The following is a 21,916-nucleotide window of genomic DNA, read 5'->3' as shown; positions in this document are numbered from 1 at the left end:
AGGGAAACAGCTGTGGCTTGAAGAAGAGACAAGCAAAAGTTTTGCTATCAGGCTTCATTATGTATCAAGGTACCAGTAAAATGTGTATCCATAAGGCAGCCAAAAAAGTGTTTTTCATTTGACTAGTGATAATTACCTTTTCTCAACAGCTGACAATGTTCTAAGCAGCATTAAATAGGTATAATAATTAAGCAATAAGATAGGACAGGCAGTGCCTTGCTGGGGATTATTGCTCGCCGCGGGTGTGTTGTGAGGCAAAAGGCCGAAGGGGTGAGTGACTTCAGCCACCCGAGAAATGTAATAATCCCCCAGAAATGCACTGCCTGGAGTGTCTTCTTGCTATTAAAAATGGAAATTTAAAAAGGACAAAAATGTTAGACACATTTCCTGTGGATTTTATTGACATGGGTTAACATTACAGAAAGTCAATGAAGAAATTCCATTTCTGCCCAGCCTATGAAAGCCCTTTCCCAGACATACATATGCCTCTGCTCAGCTTGCTTGTGCATTTTATTCATAAAACTGACTTGGGAAGGACAAGTATTTGCAACAACTAACACATGTGTGATAAAGTACAGCAGATTACAACAGCCTTCACAATGGTAAAAGTTACAAGTCAAAGAGCTTTTAAGTCACATGCTTCCAAACATTTATTCTGTTGAATTGTCAATGCATGGTGTCAACTTACAGATGAGCTTTTTTTTAGTTCTGAAACTGTGTGTATGCATATATACACACACATACATTTTTTAAAATATATATGAAAGGTCAGACACTCATGTGAACTGAGCAAAGGGAATAAAAACAACCCAAAAACTTGAAAGTTGTTTTCGACTACATGCAAGTCACACAGCTAAAACTAAGGCTAAATCCCTGGTTGTGTGGGAAGTGCTAGTGTAGTACTCAAAAAGATTATACTGCTTTACATAAGCAAAGATTACTGTAATTTCAGCCATGACACTGGGACAGCCTTTTGAAACTGGAGAACTGGAAGTATTTAGCAACCTTGACTTGAATCAAATCAGAATTCAAAACTCCGTTCAGGATCAAGTCCCAGGTAATGAGATAACATATTTGAGGCAAGAATTTATTTCCATATATATAACTAAAGGTGAATTATGGCTCTCTGAGGTTAAAAAGAACTTCAAGAAAAACAAAACAAACAACAACAACAACAAAATCTCATTTCCCCTCTTTTCCTCCAAGGATGAATTTACTGTTTATGAAGAACAAGTTAAGCACAGAATAATCTCTTAGCCTTTTCAATTTCTTTCATATTTTCTGTTGTCACTACTTTTCAAAACCAAACCGAGAAGCCCTGAGCATACATAACTCTTGAGCATGCTAGAAATGTAGATGCTAAGTAGGTCTTTTTGTACCATCCTTCCTTACAGCCACTTCCCTAACCTCTACGTCTAAATTAGTATTAGGCTGTTACCAATTAGCACTATCACAGGGCACAATAAACACAACTACTTTTTAGTATTAAATTTTGTAGGATGGCAACTTTTTCGAGTGCACTCAAACTGATGAGTATGACTGGAGCTCCAGAAAAGAATGATAATTTAACCAATTAATAGGCAAAAGAAGATTCTATCTGTGTTTGAGAGAACAAAACCAGTGGAAAAGTAAGTCTTCAGTCTCATAATGCATAAACAACAGCATTTCCAAATAGTTAGAAAGATGGAAAACAAAAAGCTTGAAGGGAAAAAAAACCTCACACCTTTAAGTGAACATTAGTTATAGAACTACTGGCATAAGACACATCAAGGCTAAACACTCAAAGATTTAAAAGCAGGTTAGATTTATATATGGAAAATGAGAGCATCCACAGTTACATCAACTTCCATAGGAGCAGGAATGAACCTTGCGGAAGCAATCAAACCACTGACGTTATCAGGAAAAAGCAGCCTCCTGATAGCCTTGCAAAAATCTACTCTCTTATTATATTAAAAACATAAATCGTCATTAGTTTTAGGTCTCTTTCTCTTACAACAATAACCTTGAAAGCAGGCAGGTGCATAGATTTTATTACAGAGCTGGTAAATTTTCGTGACACACTTGCAAAGCTGTTTAAATGTCATTCATCTGTCTTCATTTTCAGTTCCCCACTATATGGGAATGAAGAGTTTTAAATAGCCTTAGTCTGAAAATCTCAAAACCGGAAGGAAATCTGCTCCTGCTTAAAGTAGTTTGCCAAATGGGTTAATAGTCAGATTTTATTATTATTGTGAGTTCACTTAAGGCTCAATAGGAAGATCCCAATTACTGTTACATATCCCAACTAGATATTTGCCACTGAACTATTGCACAGTGTTAGTCTCACAGTGGTTATTTGAAAACATATTTTTTTAATGTTCTGATATATCACAAGGATAGCACAGAAATACAGTACAGAAGAATGAACTTTAAAAATGTAACACAATACAGAAGAAAGAGAATAAGGTGAGTAAAAGAGTCAGGGATTTCAACAATATTTTAGATGGTCTAAACAATCAAGACTTGCTAAAGATTGTTAAATGGTGTGTACTTCTAGAAGGAACATGAGAAGGGTTGTCCTCCAGAGTTTATACTGCATTGGAAAGGCTATTACCCTGGGTAGAACCCTTTATTCTGTAGCTCTGGATACCTTTTAGCAGATAACTTAAATGAACTGTGACATGCTTTTTTGGTGCCATTTCTTGCCATTAGACAACTATGTTTTTATGAAGAAGCCAGCAAACGAACACTTTGATTTAGCCTGCTCACTTTTGGGGAAAGTGGTGGGGAAGACTGGCACAGACTACTACCAGGCACTGAAGGTAAATCGGTTCAAAAACAGAGGAGGTGGTGATGAAGGGGTAACTGGTGGATTAACACAAGAAGGATCATATATAACCACCAGAAGCAAACCCCACCTAAATTAAAACAGTTGCAGGTTTGTAGCAAATGTAGGAGAATAAAATGGAGTTTCGCTGGAAAGCTATGGGTACACTTCTGTCCAATGATGCACATCTTTTTCAGCATCAGTGTCAATCTGCAGAGCGCAAAGCATTTCTAGATCTTGCCATATCAAGGAGAGTCTGGGCTGAGCTGTCAAAGACACCACCTTTACCCACCTCCATTTTAGAGGAGAGAATCAAGAATTCTTCGTTAATGCTAAATTAACATTTAAATTTGAAAACCAACAACTGTGCTGACAACAGAAAGTAACAAGAACAGCCTGGAACCTTATGTTGTGCTGTTTTATGTCACACATATTTCAGGGCTTTTTACATTCCTGGTAGACAAGAACACAAGCTTACTATTAGTGAGCTGAAGGCTTTGACTCCCAGAAGCTGATGGCATGAATAAGAACTATCCCCTTGTCTGTTTTGGAGAAAGCAGAGTGCACCAAAGCAGTAGAGAAGATATTCTCAGGAGTGGACAATTACCAGACTTAGCAAAGGGGGTGTCAGTCAGAGTGCTGATAGCTGTTCAACACAGAAGCAAGAAAATCTGGTTGTTTTTCCATGTAATTTTTCTTTGAGGCATTGACTGTTCCCCAGTTTATGCTATCACTTTCCCAGATATTACTCTCCAGTTTCTAAAACAATAAAATTCTGGTGGCCAGCTCTCAAGATGCAGAAAGTGAACACAGACACTGTCGTTTTCTCCTCTACACCTTCTTCCTCACATTGACTATATTTTTATGCAACTAAACCAGATACAGTATTAACTAACTCTTAAAGGCGGCAATTTAGGTAATTATCAGCCCATTAACATGACCTTGAATGCATGGAAAACCTATAACAAATTTTGAAGGAAAAAGAATATATGAGGACATGAAGATAAATGAAAAACATGAGACGATACATAAGTTAGACCAAGAAGATTCTGTCACATCAATCCTAAATCCTTTCACATCTGACTTTTTGCTGAAGGAAATGCAATAAATCTTACCTACATTAACTTCAGTGAAACATTAAATATCATGCCTCACCAGCACTTGTTAACTAAGCGGTTGTCGGTAAGCAACTGACTAAAATAAGGAGCACAGCCAACGGGAACGATTGAAGGTGAGGAAGAATTGTAAGTGGATTACTGCAAGTTTGAACAGATTTTTGAATATTTTGAATTATGACTCAGCACAAAAAGTGGGAGTGGGCTGATAAATTTAAGAGATGTCATCAGCTCAGAGAAGGTCTGGGATACTGCACAGAAAGAAACAGATGACTCGGAAGATTGAAACAGCAGACACGGGATGTAATTTTATAGTACAAAGTCTTACACTAGGGACTTCAAGTATTCTCAGTTCATAGCAAAAGTCTCTGCTAACAACCTGAATTTACTTGGGAGGAAGAGGTCCTGAACACAATTCTTGGATAGAGGAGGATTATCAGCCACCAATATTATGCAGCTGTCACACAAACATGATCATAGGATCTATCAGTCAAGGAATTTCCAGTAAATACATTAATTCTATCATCTCAGATATTCAGATGCCTTCATCCAAATCCCTGTAGGCAGTTCTGATTGCCCATATTCAAAAAAGATCAACAATCAGAAAACTGAGGGTGGTGGAGAGCTTACTACAAAAAGAACAAAAGAAGAAAGGCTTTACTTATTAATCAGAAGTAGGACTGAATAGATACAATAATTATCTAGAATTATCTGCATTATCAGTGCAGATAAAATAAAAGCAGAACAAAAGAACGATTTACCCCAATTTTGGCTCAAAGACAAGTAGGTGCAAGCCAAACACAAATAAATTCAGACCCAAAATAAGAAGAATCCCAATCAGAAGACCAGTGGTACTGGAAACAGTTGTCCAAATTAGAGCAGCTTAACGATTTTTTCAAAGGAGCTCAATGCATTCTTAAAGGAATCTATCTATCTATAAAACCTATATATGTTAAGTATATATATATTTTATATGCACACACATAGTACTCAGTGACCTAGAATACATCCTAAAGAACATTCCCTAAAACATCGGTCTGAAAATTGGGTGTGACATTTCCCTCTGCTTGTAATTTCCTTCTTAAGAAGTCTAGCAACTTACTTGCATGCTATTTTGCACCGTTCTCTGAAGACTCAATATTGGTATACATTTTCAGGTTTACTAACAATTAACAATGTTTGCTTTATGTGTCTACCATTCAAGTAGTTGGGGCATAAATGTTTAAAAACAGTATTTGGGGGCTTATATAATCTTATATAATTGATTAAGTATTTAGAACTGGAATATTTTACATATAAAAGCATAAATAATATAGGCATATATATACACACTATATACAGACATCTATTTAGAAGGGGGGGAATAAACAAACATATATACTAAGTAGATGGTTAGTGAACTGGAGAGAAAGAGGGAGGGAGAGATTTTGAACATCCAGTTTGTAACCCAGAGCATGTGAACAGTGTGCAAACACCTAAACATCAAACCAAAGTCAAACCCACTTTCAGACTCTGACAGGATTTGCAACGTATCTGTATATGAGTGCAGTGTATACACGTCATCCACTGATTATTTCCTAAGAGTACTTCTGTGGAGTATACATTTCTCAACCTAAAATATAAGTCTATTAAATAGTAATAAAAAAATTAAGTGATAGTGATAACCCCAAATTCTGGGCTGAGCACAGAGTTTTATCTGGCTGCACAACAGCAGACACAGTGACTACAAAGCTGTTTACAAACTCCTTGCATGAAAGGCCATACAAACAAGTCCATCTCCGATTGTTACAGCAGTCCCATTACAGCGAAACCACACCAAAGATATATGGGTATGAATAATGATGCTCAGGAAAAAGTGACGTATACTGCTCTTTAAACATTGAGGCAACTTTAATAGCAAAGATGGACACTACCTATCTTAATCTCTATTGTCAATATAAAAATTAATCCAGTTTAAACTAAAAAGCCACAATATAGTGCACTTTTATTTTATAATTGCATTTCAAAACAGATGGTTAGTCTAGTACAATAAAAAAAATAAAATTGTCTGTTACTTAAAAAAATACTAACCTATCATAAAATAAAAATAAGGAAGACAATATATTCAAAGAACAAATTGGACTGAAAAAAATTAAAACTCCACAAGGTTTTTCTTTTAAAAACTGAGTTCTTCTACCCAACATTATTTCTTGAAAACACACACACACAAGTAGTACAAAAGCTTTAAGCAGAAAATGTAAAATTTTAAATGCAACTTGATTGTTTCAGTTATCAAGAAATAATTTTAACCAATTGTGCTACTGAAGATCTGCCCTAGAAATCCAAAATCTCTACTCAGAAGTGTAATGGTGACAGCAAAGCAGCTATTGTGATTTTATGTATCAGTTACTTGACACTGCTGGTATATTCTCTCTGTCGCAATTCTCATATATATGTGTTCTCTCATACACTATCACTTAGTAACAACAATTAAAAAAAAAAAATTTAATGGTGGGAAAGCCCTTTAAAATCACTGTCAAACTGTATGTCACATTTTCTCTCTAACTCCTTGAGTGGTTTATTTAAGAATCCATTTTAGCTGCTCTTCCAGATAAGCTTATCCATAAGAATCATACATTTCCCCATAGGTAGAAAACAAATATAATTTGTCACATGTTGTGCTATACAGACATTTCTGCACAGTTGCTGCACTACACTAGAGTGTCTGAAGGGGAAGACACCCCAGGTAGTTGGCTGCAGACACATCTCAGCAACATGGCACGTAGTTACAATTTGACACATATAGTCTTTATAAATCCAATGTCTATGAAGTCAAACAAATCTCCTTCTTATTTATAGTAACAGGCAAGAGCAGATCTCTGCCGTCTTGTTACACAGATGGTTGTAACATTTTTATAGTTAACTTACAACCACTGATGCCTGAGGAATAGACACACATCTGCCCCAAACTGCCAGTCCTGTAGGCTCTTCTTTTTAACTTTAGCTACCAAAAATACAGTCGAAATACATGTAACACCATCAGCCCCCAAAAGCTACCACAACAAAAAGCCCCATACAAATCTGCATAAAATGAATTATTATTGTTAATGTTACACAGATTGGACAGTGATCACACACATTACGGCAATGCCAATAGTAATACCAACTCGAATCACCAAATCCAACGTTGAAGGGAAAATTCATAGCCCCCGACACCATATACTGAACTTAGTTTGGAAAAACATTTGAAAAAAATAATCAGTAGTTTCTAAATTTATGATTTATTAAAGAGGTTTCAAAAAAGCCTCATACTTCATAAAAACTACTGTCCATATGGTTTTTTTGGGTGTTGTTTTGTTTGTTTTTTTTTTTTTTCTTGATAAAAGGTAAAGGCATGGCTGGCTTATCTTGAAAAAAAGGTAAGCAATTGCCTTGGATTATCTTCTCTTAGTTGAAGACACTGCACTATATTTGCTGCATTTCCACACATCATCTGGGTCTTTAACAGGAAATATACACAGAAAAGAGCTAGCTATATTGAATTTAAAGTTTCCCATTTCAGACACTGTCTGTCCACAAAAGAAATTCTCTTAAACAGATGACTTACCAGCAAATGCTTGCTTTATGAGAAGAAGAATAGATGCAGAAAAGCAAAGCTGTAGTTAAACTTTGTACCTACAGGAGTTATTAACTAAGTTCAGTGAATGCTTAAATAGCCTGATGAAATCCTGACCCATGGCAGCTTGGGCAAATATTACTTATTGATAAATATGTTCCATCAATAATAGATCTAGGCAGATTCTTGTCTTTTCCTTCTTGCAATATAATAGAGATTGCAAGAAAGTGGATCTGCATTTACAGAACTGGTCTAACTACAGAGGTGAAAAAGCATGTTTGGAATTCAGTTTGAAAACAGATAAAGGAGAGAAAAAACCAACATTACATGTGTACAGTTACTCAATTAATTTGATTTGGATTTTTCTTTCTCAGGAATCTATTTTTTGTGGAGCACAGAAGAAAAGCAGAAAGGTAGTTTAACCTTTTATTTTTGCTACATAATATTTTTTAATTCTTGGCTAGTTTCTAACCTTATAGCTGCCGCATAAAAAATACAGTACTTTCTGCTACCTGCTAATTTCTACTATGAACACATATTTACAGAATGGGAATGTGAAGAATTTAATAATAAAATTTGAGTTGAGGTTAAAAATTTATACCAGTGTGTTCTTTGCCACATAACAGACAAGAATTTAGTTCTCCAGGATTCAGATCCATGAAGTCAACATGCTGACCAGCTCACTTCCAGTGGCACATCACTGTCCCTATATCATGGTAATTAATACATTTGAGATCATCTACTTAGCTAAACAAATCATTGTCTGAAATGAAAAGTGCATAGCTGCAGAAGTATCAAAACAATAGCAACCTAATGTAAAAAAGCCCCAAAACATACACATGCACAGATCCACAGTCTTGCTAGATTAACAACATTCAATGAAATACCTCTTCATAAGCTGCAATGCAGCCTTAGTGTGTCACCCTCGTCCTGCAAACTGTATGTCTTTCCATTCAAGCTTGCCCCAGATAGCATGCATCAACTGTGTTATTTTGGATGGACATCTACTTCTTTTAAGGATGTATTTCACTGAGCAAAAACACACTGAAAGGGATGGATATTTGCATTACATCCAAAAGCCTGATTCAAAAATCATCTTTAATGACTGCAATTTAAAGTAATCCCTTTCTTTAAAACCTGCTTATATAATTTTGGACTGTATTAATTTGCAGCATATATTCAGACAGAAAGATAGGAATGGCAGAGAAAGAGTCATTTTGTTCACTTTTAGGAATGTAACTATAACAATAGTGGAAACATTGTTACTCCAAAAGAAATTCCAACTGATCAATTAGATACTGCTCCTTCCACAAAGCAGTTGTATCAGGGCCTGTTACATTCTTCTGGGATAACACAAGTAGTGACAGAGATTTCTTCTTAAACAAATACCACAATTCCTTATTATTCAAATGCAAATGTTAGGTCCTAAGTTAAGTCAAAATCATCTTGATACAAGAAACTTCCCAGTGAGAGTCACAGAATAACAACAGCTAGAAAATTAGGTAGGAATCCACTTCGCAGGATTGTGTGGCAAATGACTGGTGCTATTTGTAACTGCATCCGAAGAGGAAACACATGATCCTAAGTAGTAATCATCCTGTACCTCATTTTGCTGTGGTTATTCCTATCTGAGTGATGAATGAAAATCTGAGGCAAAACACATTATTTATTATTTGTTCTGCCTTTACTAAATACGATAGTCAGATCTCTAGTTTCAAAATCAGAAGAGAAAAATCACTATTTTTATTTGGTGGAAGTCCTTCCAACAAAATATAAAGGAACCGGGAAATTTATTTGTTGTAATAGTTATACTTTCTACTTTTCTTCATGTAGATCTGAATACTTCATAGCCAATTTATAGCACTTAGGAACTGGTACTGAAAATCCATTATAGTTTTCACATGAAAATTGAAATTAGATTACACTAAATTTTAAAGTAGTTTATTATATCAGCCTTGTCACTTATTACCTGGATTTTAAAAGAATATAGTGCAAGATCATAATTAAAAATGTATTAAAAAAGTCTCCTCTTAAAATTCTAGTAAAGTATACTGTTCATGATTCAAATCTCTGCCATATTTACATATTCTAAAATACTAAATAAGACAAATGCTACCTCTGTCCTGTTTTCTCTCCTCATTGTCAGCAAAACAGCAGCAGAAGGTAAGGCACTGCCTGCAGCATGACCACTCTGCTTTCAAACCACTTTCTGTTCTGGATTAATGCTTTCAATCTTTTCTAGTGTATTAATCATTGCTGCTGCAGCAGAGAATGAGCAACATTTTTCAGTAGATCTATTTTATTTGATTCTGATAGAGGAAAGGTTGTCCTAAAAACTTACAAAGCAGTCTTAGATTAAACTAGATACTGATGATTCTACATAAGAACAGTTAGGAGAAAAAAAAGAAAAGAAGATAAAAGATGTATTTTTATTTTTGCCCCTGAAAGTAACCCTGACTCTTCAGTGCATGTCCCCCATATGCTAAGAATCTACCACAAGTAAAGAAATCAAAAGAGAGGTGAGATAAATGGAAAAATTATGTGGTCACACAGATTAGGGACACAGTTGTAGCGTTTTGAATGTCTTTGTTCTCTGAGCTATTAAAGGCAATGACAATCCTGGGTTATAGAAGAACAAGATGAGGTAGAGACAGAGATTTGAAAAGGAAGATGAAAGAGGGGGTCTGGACGACTGAAAAGAATGCATGGAGAGCTTGCGAGAAACAAGCTGACTTGGACAGACTGAAGACATGGCAGGGGAAAAATAAAACAAAAAAAAACCCCAAAAAATCCAAACAAACAAAAAAACAAACAAACAAACCCCCAAAAAAAACCCCAATAGTTGGGTGGCAAAAAAAAAGAAAGAGCACACAAGACTGGCTGCTTCAATACATGCAAGCTCTGTTCCCAACAAGTGGTCAGTGGTGAAATTAAGCAAACAGAATTTTTCCCAGCTAGGACTATCTAGTCCAAATAAAGTTCAACTGTATTTTGCATTTCGCTCCTGACAAGAGGTACCCTGGCTGATTGGATTTGCAGAATTGCCTCTCAGCCATCTCCTGACTTTATCCTCTACCTCCCCAACCATGCCTAAGTTCTTTCCAGTGCCTGTTACACTGAATGTGGAGTGGAAAAGAGAACAAGAGCAGAGACTAACTTTCTGGTACCAAAAAGAAAAGTTTCCACAGTGATCTTTAAGGACGTCTAATCCAAACCACAGCACAAGGCATTATGAGTCTGGACACTCTGCCCAGAACAGTCAATTTCCAATTCATGGAAATATTCCATACTAGCCTTGCTGTAGCTGCTTCCCCAGCTCTTCCTGAGGAAGTCGCTGCTTCTCTGAAAAGGCTAGTGGTGTCTGAAAGCTGTTAACAGTTCTCCGGTGACTAAGATCTTCAGTAAGACTTGTCTTTTATACAAGTTAAATGATGGTGAACCCCAAAATACACCTATTACATGGTGTAACAGAATCCACATCTGTACTCTACATTCATACTACTGAATAACCTCCTCTTTTATCCCACCACCCCTCCTTTTTTTTTAATATGGTAAGACAATTCATCCAAGTTAGAGCGGAGAACAGCCGAAGCAACCCACACACATATGCACTAGGCTTAAATTCTTTGGAAGACTATGTTGTTCAAGCTTTCCTTTTATTTATCCAAAATGGCACATGCAAAAGATGTTATAAAAAAAACTTGACAGAATGTTTGGGGAGGGGGAAAGGGTGGTCATTTTCCTAAAGAAATAATATTACTTTCAAACAACCTGGTGTCATTTTTAACTTTACACAATAAGTACGGTAGAGCATACCACATACTGACAGATGAACAGGACCTCCTACCTCGACTTCATCCTCTCATGCATTCTCCCATGCTGGATGCATTGTTGGTCCAATTCATCATTCCGTTTCTGCATCTTCTCCAATCTGCCATGAAGATACTCTTTTTCCTGACTAAGCTGGTTGACTTCAGATCTACAGAAGTAAAACACAGTGATGATGGATGTTGTCAGATTTCATCCTGCAGCGTGCCATCAATATGTGGCTTCAGCATTTATAAAATTTCATACATGTATATGTAATGCATAAACAGGCTATTACTAGAACTTACAGAAACAAAACACTTTCAAATAATCTTAAAACAAAAGAACATGATGCTGAAGGGTATCTGGTAAATATGCCAACTGCAATCGCTCAGTCATAGGTTGGCTATGCTAATTTCAGCCTATTTTAAACAGTCATGTCATTTGGCATTATGTGTGGATGTTAAATAAAATCAATAAATGTAAATTCATACTTAACCAAGAATTTGGCCAGCATTTTGAAAACACATTTCAAGTTCTTTATTAGTAAAAGCTAACATCTAGTTTAAAAAATGGCTACTAAAAACTTGTTTAATCTTTACTGCACTGTACAGGTTGAACTTTCAGTAGTGGTACTATTTTCAAAACTCTATTAAGCTAAGATATCCAAAATAACATTACAGAGATAAAAAATCAAAACAAAACCAAAACCAAACAAAAAAAAATCCAAACACACACACACACACACACCCCGCCCCCCATTAAGAGGAAAATTAACAAAACTTTAATAAACAAGAGACAAATCATACAGGCACACCCTAATCTACATAAAAATCAGCACAGCCTTTAAGAAAATTAGTCACTTCTAAGCAATTCTTATTCTTCACGGGTGAGCAGAGACACCAGATCCATAAATGACCTGGGATTGCTACTTGCTACATCTCTAACCATCAGCCCATGGAAAAACAGGCATGAGCTGTTTCTTAATATCAGGAAAAGATCTCAGATTAAATTGTGATAAAATATACATTATGCACTTGTACAGTTTAACTCTTTGGAAAAGGTTAATGAGAACATGTCAGAATCTGCTATACCATCAGAAAGTAAGAATCAAAAGCAAGCAAATTTGTTTTATGGCATCTGCCACTCCAGATCTTGAGGTTAAAAAGCTTCAGATATATCTTTAAATCATAAACTTAAATATGCTGCAGTTACAGCAGAAAGATACTTTACCTTCCTGGCTGTTACAGAATGCAACAACAACTGACATTCTGAAAAACACAACAAAGTGCAGGGGGGAAGCAATATTCCTCCCCTCAAAAACATGTTGTTACACTGACAAGTCAAATCTGGAAATGACAACATAATCTTTTCATGTTTAAATAGAGAACAATACATGGTATCATCTGTGAATCTAAAAGAACTTAGCAAGGGAAACTTTGGAAGAAGACTGTATGAAATTGAATTTGGATAGGGAGTTACAGCTCTATTAAGGAACATCACTGACAAATGCATCAGAATTGTGCTCAAATGCACAATAAAATCAAACTTAAATGCACAGGAGTTTCCTGGACAGGTACGTATCAGTGGGCAGGATGTTATAGGAAGGTATCTGAAGTCAAATTTTTACACTAATCATTTAACAGAAATACTAGTAACTTCAATGTCAGCATTAACAAAGCATTGTCAGTTGGACCAATTGTTATCACCCAGCCGGAATGCAGTCTGTACTTGATACTGATACTGTAAGAAAGACAATCAGTGGCTAACAGCAAAAGTGCACTGCAGAGCAGCTCAACAGAGACCTGACGTAGCAAAGCCAACCGTGTGGTAACAGGGACTGAACTCAAAATCGTGTTCCTTTTTTTTTTTTTTTTTTTGCCAGCAAAATGCAACAACAACATTTGCCATGTTGGAATAATGTAAATTATCGTCTTTGTAGGGTTTCCCAACTGGGGGATCCTGCTTCTTTTTCTGTATTTATATGTGGCCGTCTCATTCATGGAAATAGCAGAAGCAACTTTCAAGGTGATAAAAATCTCAAAGTTTTAAAAGGACTTATCTCCAGCACTTCTGAAGGTACCTGAAATCTTTCTGGAAAGATCAAGGGATTCAAATCAATCAAAACCAAAATGCTACTGAAAATTACAATTAATGAAACAAAAGAAAGTACTGAATTCACTGAAAAAATGAGTAGCAATATCTCTAGTCTCTAAAATACAGCTCTAATGCCTGATGCTTTGAACCATGTTACTGGCATTCTCTTCTCCTAAAACATCTTTTGTAATTACAGTTGAAATGAGGAAAATAAAGATTAATTTCAGTTACAGAATTATTTCCACAATATCCCTTCGAAGTAAATATCTAAGGGTTTGACCACCCAGATTCAAGTATTTCATTATGTGGAAGTTTTGGAGGACAGCACATATGACAGGCAGAATGCCTGACATCGACGTTAAAAGGTTCATGTGTGTTGGCGTTAAAGAAAGTAGACTGGTCCCAGTACAAGACTGCACACCAGAAGTCTTTATTATCATGTGACAAAGATTCCCTCTGCATCTTTAAATGGATCACTCATCCACCTCAGTTTCCAAAGATTAAGGTAGAACAGTTAATCCTATGTGATATCTAAATAACTTCAAAATTGTTGGGTTAAAAAAACCCCAACAAACACAAACCCAGCCATAATTGTAGTAAGCCTGAACAACTGTACTGAATGTGACAGCCCATTTATACTAGGAGTAGCAATTTCCCCCAGCCAGGGCAGGACCAGGTCTGTGTAAATGCTTCTGCTCCCAAGCTGGCACTGCAGGGATGGGAGAAAGAGAGAGGGGGCAGGTGCCAAGGTACATAGTCCTGAACTTCAGAAATCGCTCACATTTCATACCAGAGACAGATGTAAATTAGAAAAATCTATGCATTAAACACTATGTCAGATGGATCTAGAACAACTAAAGGACACAGCACAGACATGCTGATGTTGCTCCACAAGAGCTACTCTGGGTCCAACAGACCAAGTAGTAAGCCGTGGTGGACTTAGAAGAAACTGAAGTGTGCAGACATTTGGAGTGCTGCCATTTGACCTGAACTCTGCACAGACTTGCCCTTCTGCAGCCCTTTTGGGCTGGCCCCAAAAGTCATACAGTCATATTAATGTATCTGTGTATGCTTTTGAGATCTGATAGACTCAAAAGACCTGTATAAAATTAATATTAACTTGAAACTACACAGAGCAAAGCTACAATGTCACATGAAAATGTAAAATGCATGCTTGTAAGTAGATGAGTAATACATTTTGCCAAATCTCATTTACTTGTCACTATATTAAAAATAATTAATGATGACTGGGGGGAGGACAGGGATAACAACAAAACCACTGTTTATACTTCTGAATCCATTCAACTACCAAGAAAGCCTCAACTTCTAATTAAAAACAAATTTCAGTTTTTTATCTACCATCATTGCTGGAAGAGCCTTGGAAAAAACCTCCCAAAGTTCCTCCAAAACACTCAAATACTGGAGGCAAAGAACCAGCAAATGTTATATAGCCATAATTCAGTCTCAGGATACTTTTAGGATGAGCTGATTTCTGAACACCAAGGTGGCAATGTTGCCTTTACTCCTCTGAATTAGCTTTTGCATTGCAGTGCTTTTTAGGCACTGCCTTTTCCTACTCTTAAAACCAATTGTTTACTCGTACAGCAATTAAATACACGCTTTAAAATCCTTTCTGCTGATACAGTATTGTTCCATATAATTGTAATGACTGATCCTTCAGACAGCCTGTTTCACATCTTCGTACAGCTACCTTCAACAAACATTTCACTCCTGGTATTGAGTGCAATGACTGCAGTCAACTAAACATGCCGAAAAATAGTTCAGCCGTGTGTGTGTTCTTTACTTCAATTAAACTCACACAGTTGGATGCCTACTGTTGCCAAACCAGTAATATAATTTATACATTATAGTCCAAACAGTAAAACTACACTAAAAGTCATTTAACAATATTTATAACACCATAAAATACAGTGTTAAAATATATGAACTGCAATATGTACCAAAATTATAAAATTTGTTTCTCATCATCAGTGATTAAAACCAGGATCATTGCTCTAGCTTCAATACTCACAACCCTGGTGACAGATTAGAATTCAAATCTTAATGATCAATTTACAATTAACAAGATAGAAGTGAAACAAATTAAACCAACCATTATATATAACGAGACCCAATGGACTCCCATTGTTCCCCTTAATTACAAAACGCAAATCACAAATACGCAGTGGGTAGTGTTAAGCATTAATCTACAACCTAGAAACTCAGACAGTGACAATCAGAGGGAAAGAAAAAGAATGAAACAGAGAAGAAATCAACAAAGGACTATATTTTTAAACATGCCTATGCATACAAAAACCTTCACAGACACTATCTTCTTTCTGCACAGCTTGAGGGATTTATAATTTGTCTGACATTGTCTTTCTGAAGCTTTTCTAATCCTGTGTAGGGGCTAGCTCACAAAAAAGGTTCCAGCTTACATAGAAACAAGAAGACTTCAGTTTAGATTTCTCAGAAAACTTGTATTAAATATAAATATACGTGCAATTCAGAGGCATCCCACTGAAATTGTGCAAATATGTAGTTGTCACAGATAATTTGAAACGCCTCATATTACAAATGGGCCTTTTACTTCCTATCAACCCCCCAAAATTTTATATCCACTCACTCATGCTTCTGTTATTTAAAAATGCTTGAGTATTTTACTAATTAAATAATGATACTGCTAGTATACAGTTATTGCTTAACCCCATGGAAACTAAGGCACGAAGACTCTAGAGGTATAGCAAGAAAATACATGCCTAGGTCCAAAATTTAGTTTATGGTAACACGGAAAAAATATTTTCCATGCAAATATGGCATGCTGCTGCTTCATGATCTGCTTTTATTAATGTAGATGAGAATGAAGTTACAAAATCTTCCAAAAATTATTACTTTTTTTTCAGAAGACAAAGCTACAGCATTCTGTCCCAGAACTGTGGTTTTACACTACATCCAGTGACCATGAGCATGAAGATAGCCTTTTGGAGGGATGCTACTGAAAGATACACACTGATCATGCATTTAAAACTTTGGCAAAGTCATTTTCTGCATCTGATCTCCTGAACACATCACTTTCTGAAGCCATCTATTGGTTTACCATTCCCCACCATCTCTAGTTCCACCTTTCTATTCTCATTTTCCCATCCTTTCTTTATCCCTACCTATTTCTCCATTCTTGTTACTGACTGCAGCAGCTCCCACTCCAATGAAGGCAAGCTCAATCTATTTTAGGGCCACTTCTCAGAACTGCTTTCATACATTCTTCCATACTGTTTCTTGTGCAAAATACACCACTTTCTGAAGATCCAAGAGGGCTTTTTTTCCCCATTTCAGGTTCTTGACATAGTCAGCTAATGCTGCTAGGTGGAGAAACACTTGGCAATCTCTGGTATTTATTTTCAGAGAATAATGTGTTTTCACAGTATGTTTTCTGTCTTTCCTTCATCCTTTTACAGTTACTAGTCTGTGACTGTGAGCTCTAGCAACAAAGTCTGTGTGCATTTTTATTGCTGGAATAATAATACGATTTGAATCTATTTAGATTTTGTATTACTTTAGCAGAGAAGCCCTGTATTTTCAGAAGAAAAATTCTGTTTGCTTCTCTCTCCAGTACCCATCACAACATTTACAAGGGAAGATTGCTTACATTTCCTTAAGTTTCTCATTTCTTCCCCAAACACTCTGGATGGGATTCATCTCCCAACTTCAGCCACTTAACAGCTAGTCAACACTTTATAGTCAGTGGAAAGTAGGATGGGCAGTGGAGGCAGTACCTGTGGGAAGCATTGTATATTTTATATACAATATACATATATGTATATCATGTGTGTATATATATAATATATATCATGTGTGTGTGTGTGTGTATATATATATTATCTATCTGTCATTTACTTATATCGTTCCCTTTTGACCATTCCTGGAAACAGGATACTGGGATAAATGAGCTATCTCCCTGAGCGAGTGTTGCCCCTGTCATGTTACCTCAACAGGATGATTAAATCCGCCTAACACAAGAAGAATCCTATCTTGAAAATTAATTTTATGTCTTTGCTGAGTGTTTTCCTTGCTTCACATAAGCCATGTGAGATGATCCTTGCCTTAATTACCAAATTCACTTTGCATGAAAATTATAGAAGTTGCAAAATGCCAACTCACCACTTAAAGTCCTCTTAATTACTCTAAATATGAACCCTGCAGAAAGTTTCAACTGAAACTGTTTTCACACTTAAAAATGTAAAATCATTTATTTTTTTTTATGGTAGTCCTGTCCTATAGAACTTTTAAATAGATACCTTCATACTTTTGTACTTATTTAAACCAGTTATTGCTTCCAGGTTTTGTTCTATTCCTGAATTTTTAATGGCTTTGTATTTAGAGCTGTTATTGATTTTAACAAGAGCATCACATAACAAGCAGCAGCAGAATCAGAGCTTCAATGACAAGCAATTTTGATGACAATTATTTCAGAGATAATTATTCAGTGTGTAGTATTGTGAATGGAGCTCTAAGTAAATAATTAAAACAACAGACTACAGTTTTAAGAACTTTAAATATTTAATATTTTCCATATAATTTCAGATAAACTCAAATTGTGTCTTTGTTAACAATTTTCCACTCTTCACATTAAGAATATGAACACCAGGAAGAAAATAGTATGCAATTTTTTTCATTGGAATTGTCTAAGAAATTTGAAGTAATAGCCAGAAATATAATCTGAAAAGTGGAAAATTAGAATTACCCTGGATAAAAATCTATCCATGTTTCTTAAGTGGCATATATTCTATTGACATGATGTGTAATACCTGAGATAAGCGGAATAATAGTAAATATTAAATCACATACACAAAAAAAAGGAAGCATGTCCTAATAATGACAGGGACAGAAAAAGAAAAATCTACTAACCTGTATTTTTCTGACATTTGCTCCAACTTCCTTGCCAACATACAATATTCTTCCTTTAATTTTGCTATAAATGCATTCTGGGAGGTCAGCAATGAATCCAGTTCGCTTACTAGAAATTGTAAAATTATAAAACTAGAAATTTATTTTACAATTATATAAATTTATATATAATTTATAAATAATTTACATATTCTTAATTTCTTTCCTCTAGATCCTTCTGGTTTTGGTATGTTTTTTTTAAACTTCAACTGCTTGGACATGGAATAATGACATCAACATCATTCACCAAATAAAGGCTCTATGTGAGAATAAGCTAGAGTGTTAAAGCAATGTTGCCACTGAATAGGGTCTTGTGAAAAGAATCACCATAAAGACTACATAGCTAATCTGGTGGTTTTGCTTTTTAGCTGCAAGTTCGTTGACATTTCTGGGAGGAAAAAAATTGGCAAGCCATGGCTTAGCAGCCTTTTGCTTGCTTAACTGGTGCAGAGGATACACTAGCAACCCAAACACTCACACTGTAGACTCATTTCATTCTCTACTTAAAAAAACAGTTATTTTATTTACTGGGTCCTGCACTTACTAGGTTTAGTGCATTTTTTTCTCTTTAATCATAAGATATAAACTTATTGTCCAGTGACAGTTGCAGCGAAACCATTTTATAAATTAATTTTCAGTTACTATTATTTTGGTTTGGAAACCAAACCTCTTTTGCATCTTTATTCTTTCAAAAGGAAGCTATTGCAAAATGATGTTTCTTGATTTCTGCTTTTAAAATCAGAGGAAGAGAGACCATTGTTACCCAGATTCCTTGTATGCATGTAGGGTCATAATACTCAAGGGTTTCTTTATGTACATAATAAATGACTATCATTTTCAACCATTTCTAATCCTACTAGAGATACATAAAAACAAACTCATCCATAAGGTTGTTTCATTTTTGTATACTGGGACAATTTATGCACCAGGAGGGTAAATTACACATCTCTTGTGCAAAATTACATTTGGTCATATGCAGATGTGCTGGCTAGAGTAGGGAAAAATGATTCTGATTGCTTCTTTTCTTTTCCTACTGTGTAGACAGCAGCCATAATGTAGCTGTTTGCATTCCCTGAACACATGGAAAGGTCCTCTAGGACTGTGACAATGCTGCAAAAAAGGCACAGAATCACATGGCAGATGTCAATGTGCCTGTTACCTCAGGTATTATCTGACACTGCCTAGGATTAATATATGTGACATCGTATTTCTAAAGATATTGCAGGGCTGGTGGGTAAAAATTACATTTCATTAAACATATAAATATACCATGTTCCGTAAGATCTGAAGCTCCTCCTCCTTTCCATGCTCAGGGGTTAGAGATTTCCTCTCTAAAAATTTCCTTTTTTTTTTTTGTTTTTGATATGCACCTTTATTAATGTTGTTGGCATACTACTTCACATTAACAAAAGGCTTTTTTTGTTTGATTGGAAAACCTGTTTTCCTTCCAGATTAAAGGTTAGAAGTTATTGATCAGCTAAGTCAATGCAATGAAGTCTCCTATTATAAGAACCTGAAGTATGCAAGGGATTAAATATCTTTCTTCTAGATTGAGGGTGTGTATGCAGGGGGGCACATGGTAATGCTAAAAATGTTTGAGGCTGCAAAGATTAAATAAAGGAACATATCAATTTGGAGCCAGTGAATTACATCCAGCTGCGACAGTGAATTAAGAACCGATTAATGGCTAAAGCTTTTCTCCAGTTTGGATGCCGAAGCAAACTCATTAAGCTTTTAGAGTAGCTATAATGTGTGTACTGTGGGAACTGTTCAGTGCTATTCAGGAGACTTTAACTGTAAGCTCAGAGCATTTCCCGCAGAGCTTCTGATGCTATTTTCTTTATATAACATGTGTGCCTGAAAATCCAGCCAAAAACAAGCCCTTTGTTTTTCTACTTTGTTGTGGTCTCTCTCAGCTTTACGTTTCTTGAACACAGGTAAATAAACTCATAATCCAGATGGTGCAACAGATGTGAGAGCAGCACTCTGAAATCAACAGACAGTGGGCAATACTTTCCATTTTCTCTTTTAAACGCTAACTAATATGTAATTCGGAATCTCCGGTGTAGTTAGCATCTGCTCCCTTCGGCCAGCCAAAGGTTACAGGTGTTCCTGATGTCATTTCACAGTAAGGCGTGGGCCTGGCTTGTGAGTGAGTGCCCAGGCTCTAATCTTTCCCTACCACCTACCAGTTTTCTCATGCTGGGCCTCCATTTGCTGCATCTTCTGTGTCAGCTCCTGCTCTCTTTGCTGGGCCTGAAGGGCTCGGGCCTTTAGTTCATTGCTAATGCTCTGCTCAATGCTCTCTTTCTTCAATCTGTTTAAAAACAAAAAAAGGAAATCAAGAAAAACAAAAATCATACTCTGAAGATGATAAATTAAAATGGCAAAGCAGAACATGCAATTAATAATAACAACAAAAAAAATCTGGCCAAGATTTTCACATTAAACATTCCCCTCCTACTTCATGTTTTACAAACTGACCTTTCTCTTACAATGTCAAACATTCTCCAGTGACTAGCAGAAAATAGATAAAAAAATACGATCAATTTCCTGAGTAAAAATTAGCTTTCAGACAAAAATACAATTTTATATTTAAAAATTTGAAACATGGCCTCTTTCATAAGGAAGTTCCCCAACAACCACTTTGCGCTGAACAGATTTTTTGCATTTTCTTTTAAATGCTATTTATTTAACTTTGCAATGAAGCTTAGGGACCTGACCCTGAGATGGACTGGTTCCCAGTGAACCAGCAGGAGATAAGTCAATGGGAGCGATTGCCACAGTGCTCATAATACAGCTACTCTGAAAGCTTAATGAGTTTTTTTAAGCAACCAAACAAGTTTTAACTATTAATTTATGTAAATAAGAGATGAATGCATCCGTTACAATAAAGAAGACTGTAAGCACCACACCGGCCCAGCCCCTTGTGGTTCTGCTCACTGGGGGGTTGTACAGGAAGGTCTGAAGCCCAGCACTATTATCGAAGTACACAGGCAAGAGAGCAATTTACTTGACCAGATATGCAAGATGGGGCAATCTACTCCTGAGGCAAAACAAATGCTAGACTACCACACTCCATTGAAGCATTTTATTTAGTGCAAGCCAAGCAAAAACAGCATGGAAAATAAAAGCCCCCCAAAATATATGCATATAAATGAGAAAAGGTCCTAAACTGCAAATTCATATCTAGACTTTCCCAAAGGTTGTGCGTATTTATCTGGTGCACATTAGGATCCAGATGCAAAATTTCACAGAGTTCACAATTCAAGGATTAATTTCTAGATTTCAAATTATACATATATGCACATACTTTTCTACTGAAAATACCTTTAATAGCTTGGGATAGGTTTCGGTAAAGTCTTCTAAACATGTTGTTTTATTCTAAGGATAATGCCTATTCCACAGGACTACAAAACAGAACACTGGCATAGATCATGTAAGGATAAAGCCACATCTCATGTGGCTGCTGCACTTAACCTTTGGATTGGTGCCTAATAACCCATCCGAGATATTGCAATATCTCAGCATGACACACACAATGTTAAATCT

The 21,916-nt window shown here is 36.0% G+C and overlaps 1 protein-coding gene across 2 annotated transcripts in view; it reads right to left on the bottom strand.

Annotated features, from left to right (window-relative positions):
• Positions 1-21,916, bottom strand: part of SDCCAG8 (SHH signaling and ciliogenesis regulator SDCCAG8) — a 112,974-nt gene that overhangs the window by 30,992 nt on the left and 60,066 nt on the right. The window contains exons 14-16 of one of the 2 annotated variants that reach the window (XM_030499895.1): positions 20,554-20,681; positions 18,326-18,434; positions 11,364-11,495 (exon numbers count right to left, since the gene is read on the bottom strand). The exons of the other annotated variant lie outside the window; for it this stretch is intronic. Coding sequence (XP_030355755.1) covers positions 11,364-11,495; positions 18,326-18,434; positions 20,554-20,681 — 369 coding nt within the window. The remainder of the gene's footprint in view (positions 1-11,363; positions 11,496-18,325; positions 18,435-20,553; positions 20,682-21,916) is intronic. 2 annotated transcript variants of the gene reach the window in all.

This window comes from Strigops habroptila, chromosome 10 (genome assembly GCF_004027225.2).
Source record: "Strigops habroptila isolate Jane chromosome 10, bStrHab1.2.pri, whole genome shotgun sequence".
NCBI classification, from domain to species: Eukaryota; Metazoa; Chordata; class Aves; order Psittaciformes; family Psittacidae; genus Strigops; species Strigops habroptila.
This window is presented reverse-complemented; position numbering and strand designations above follow the sequence as displayed.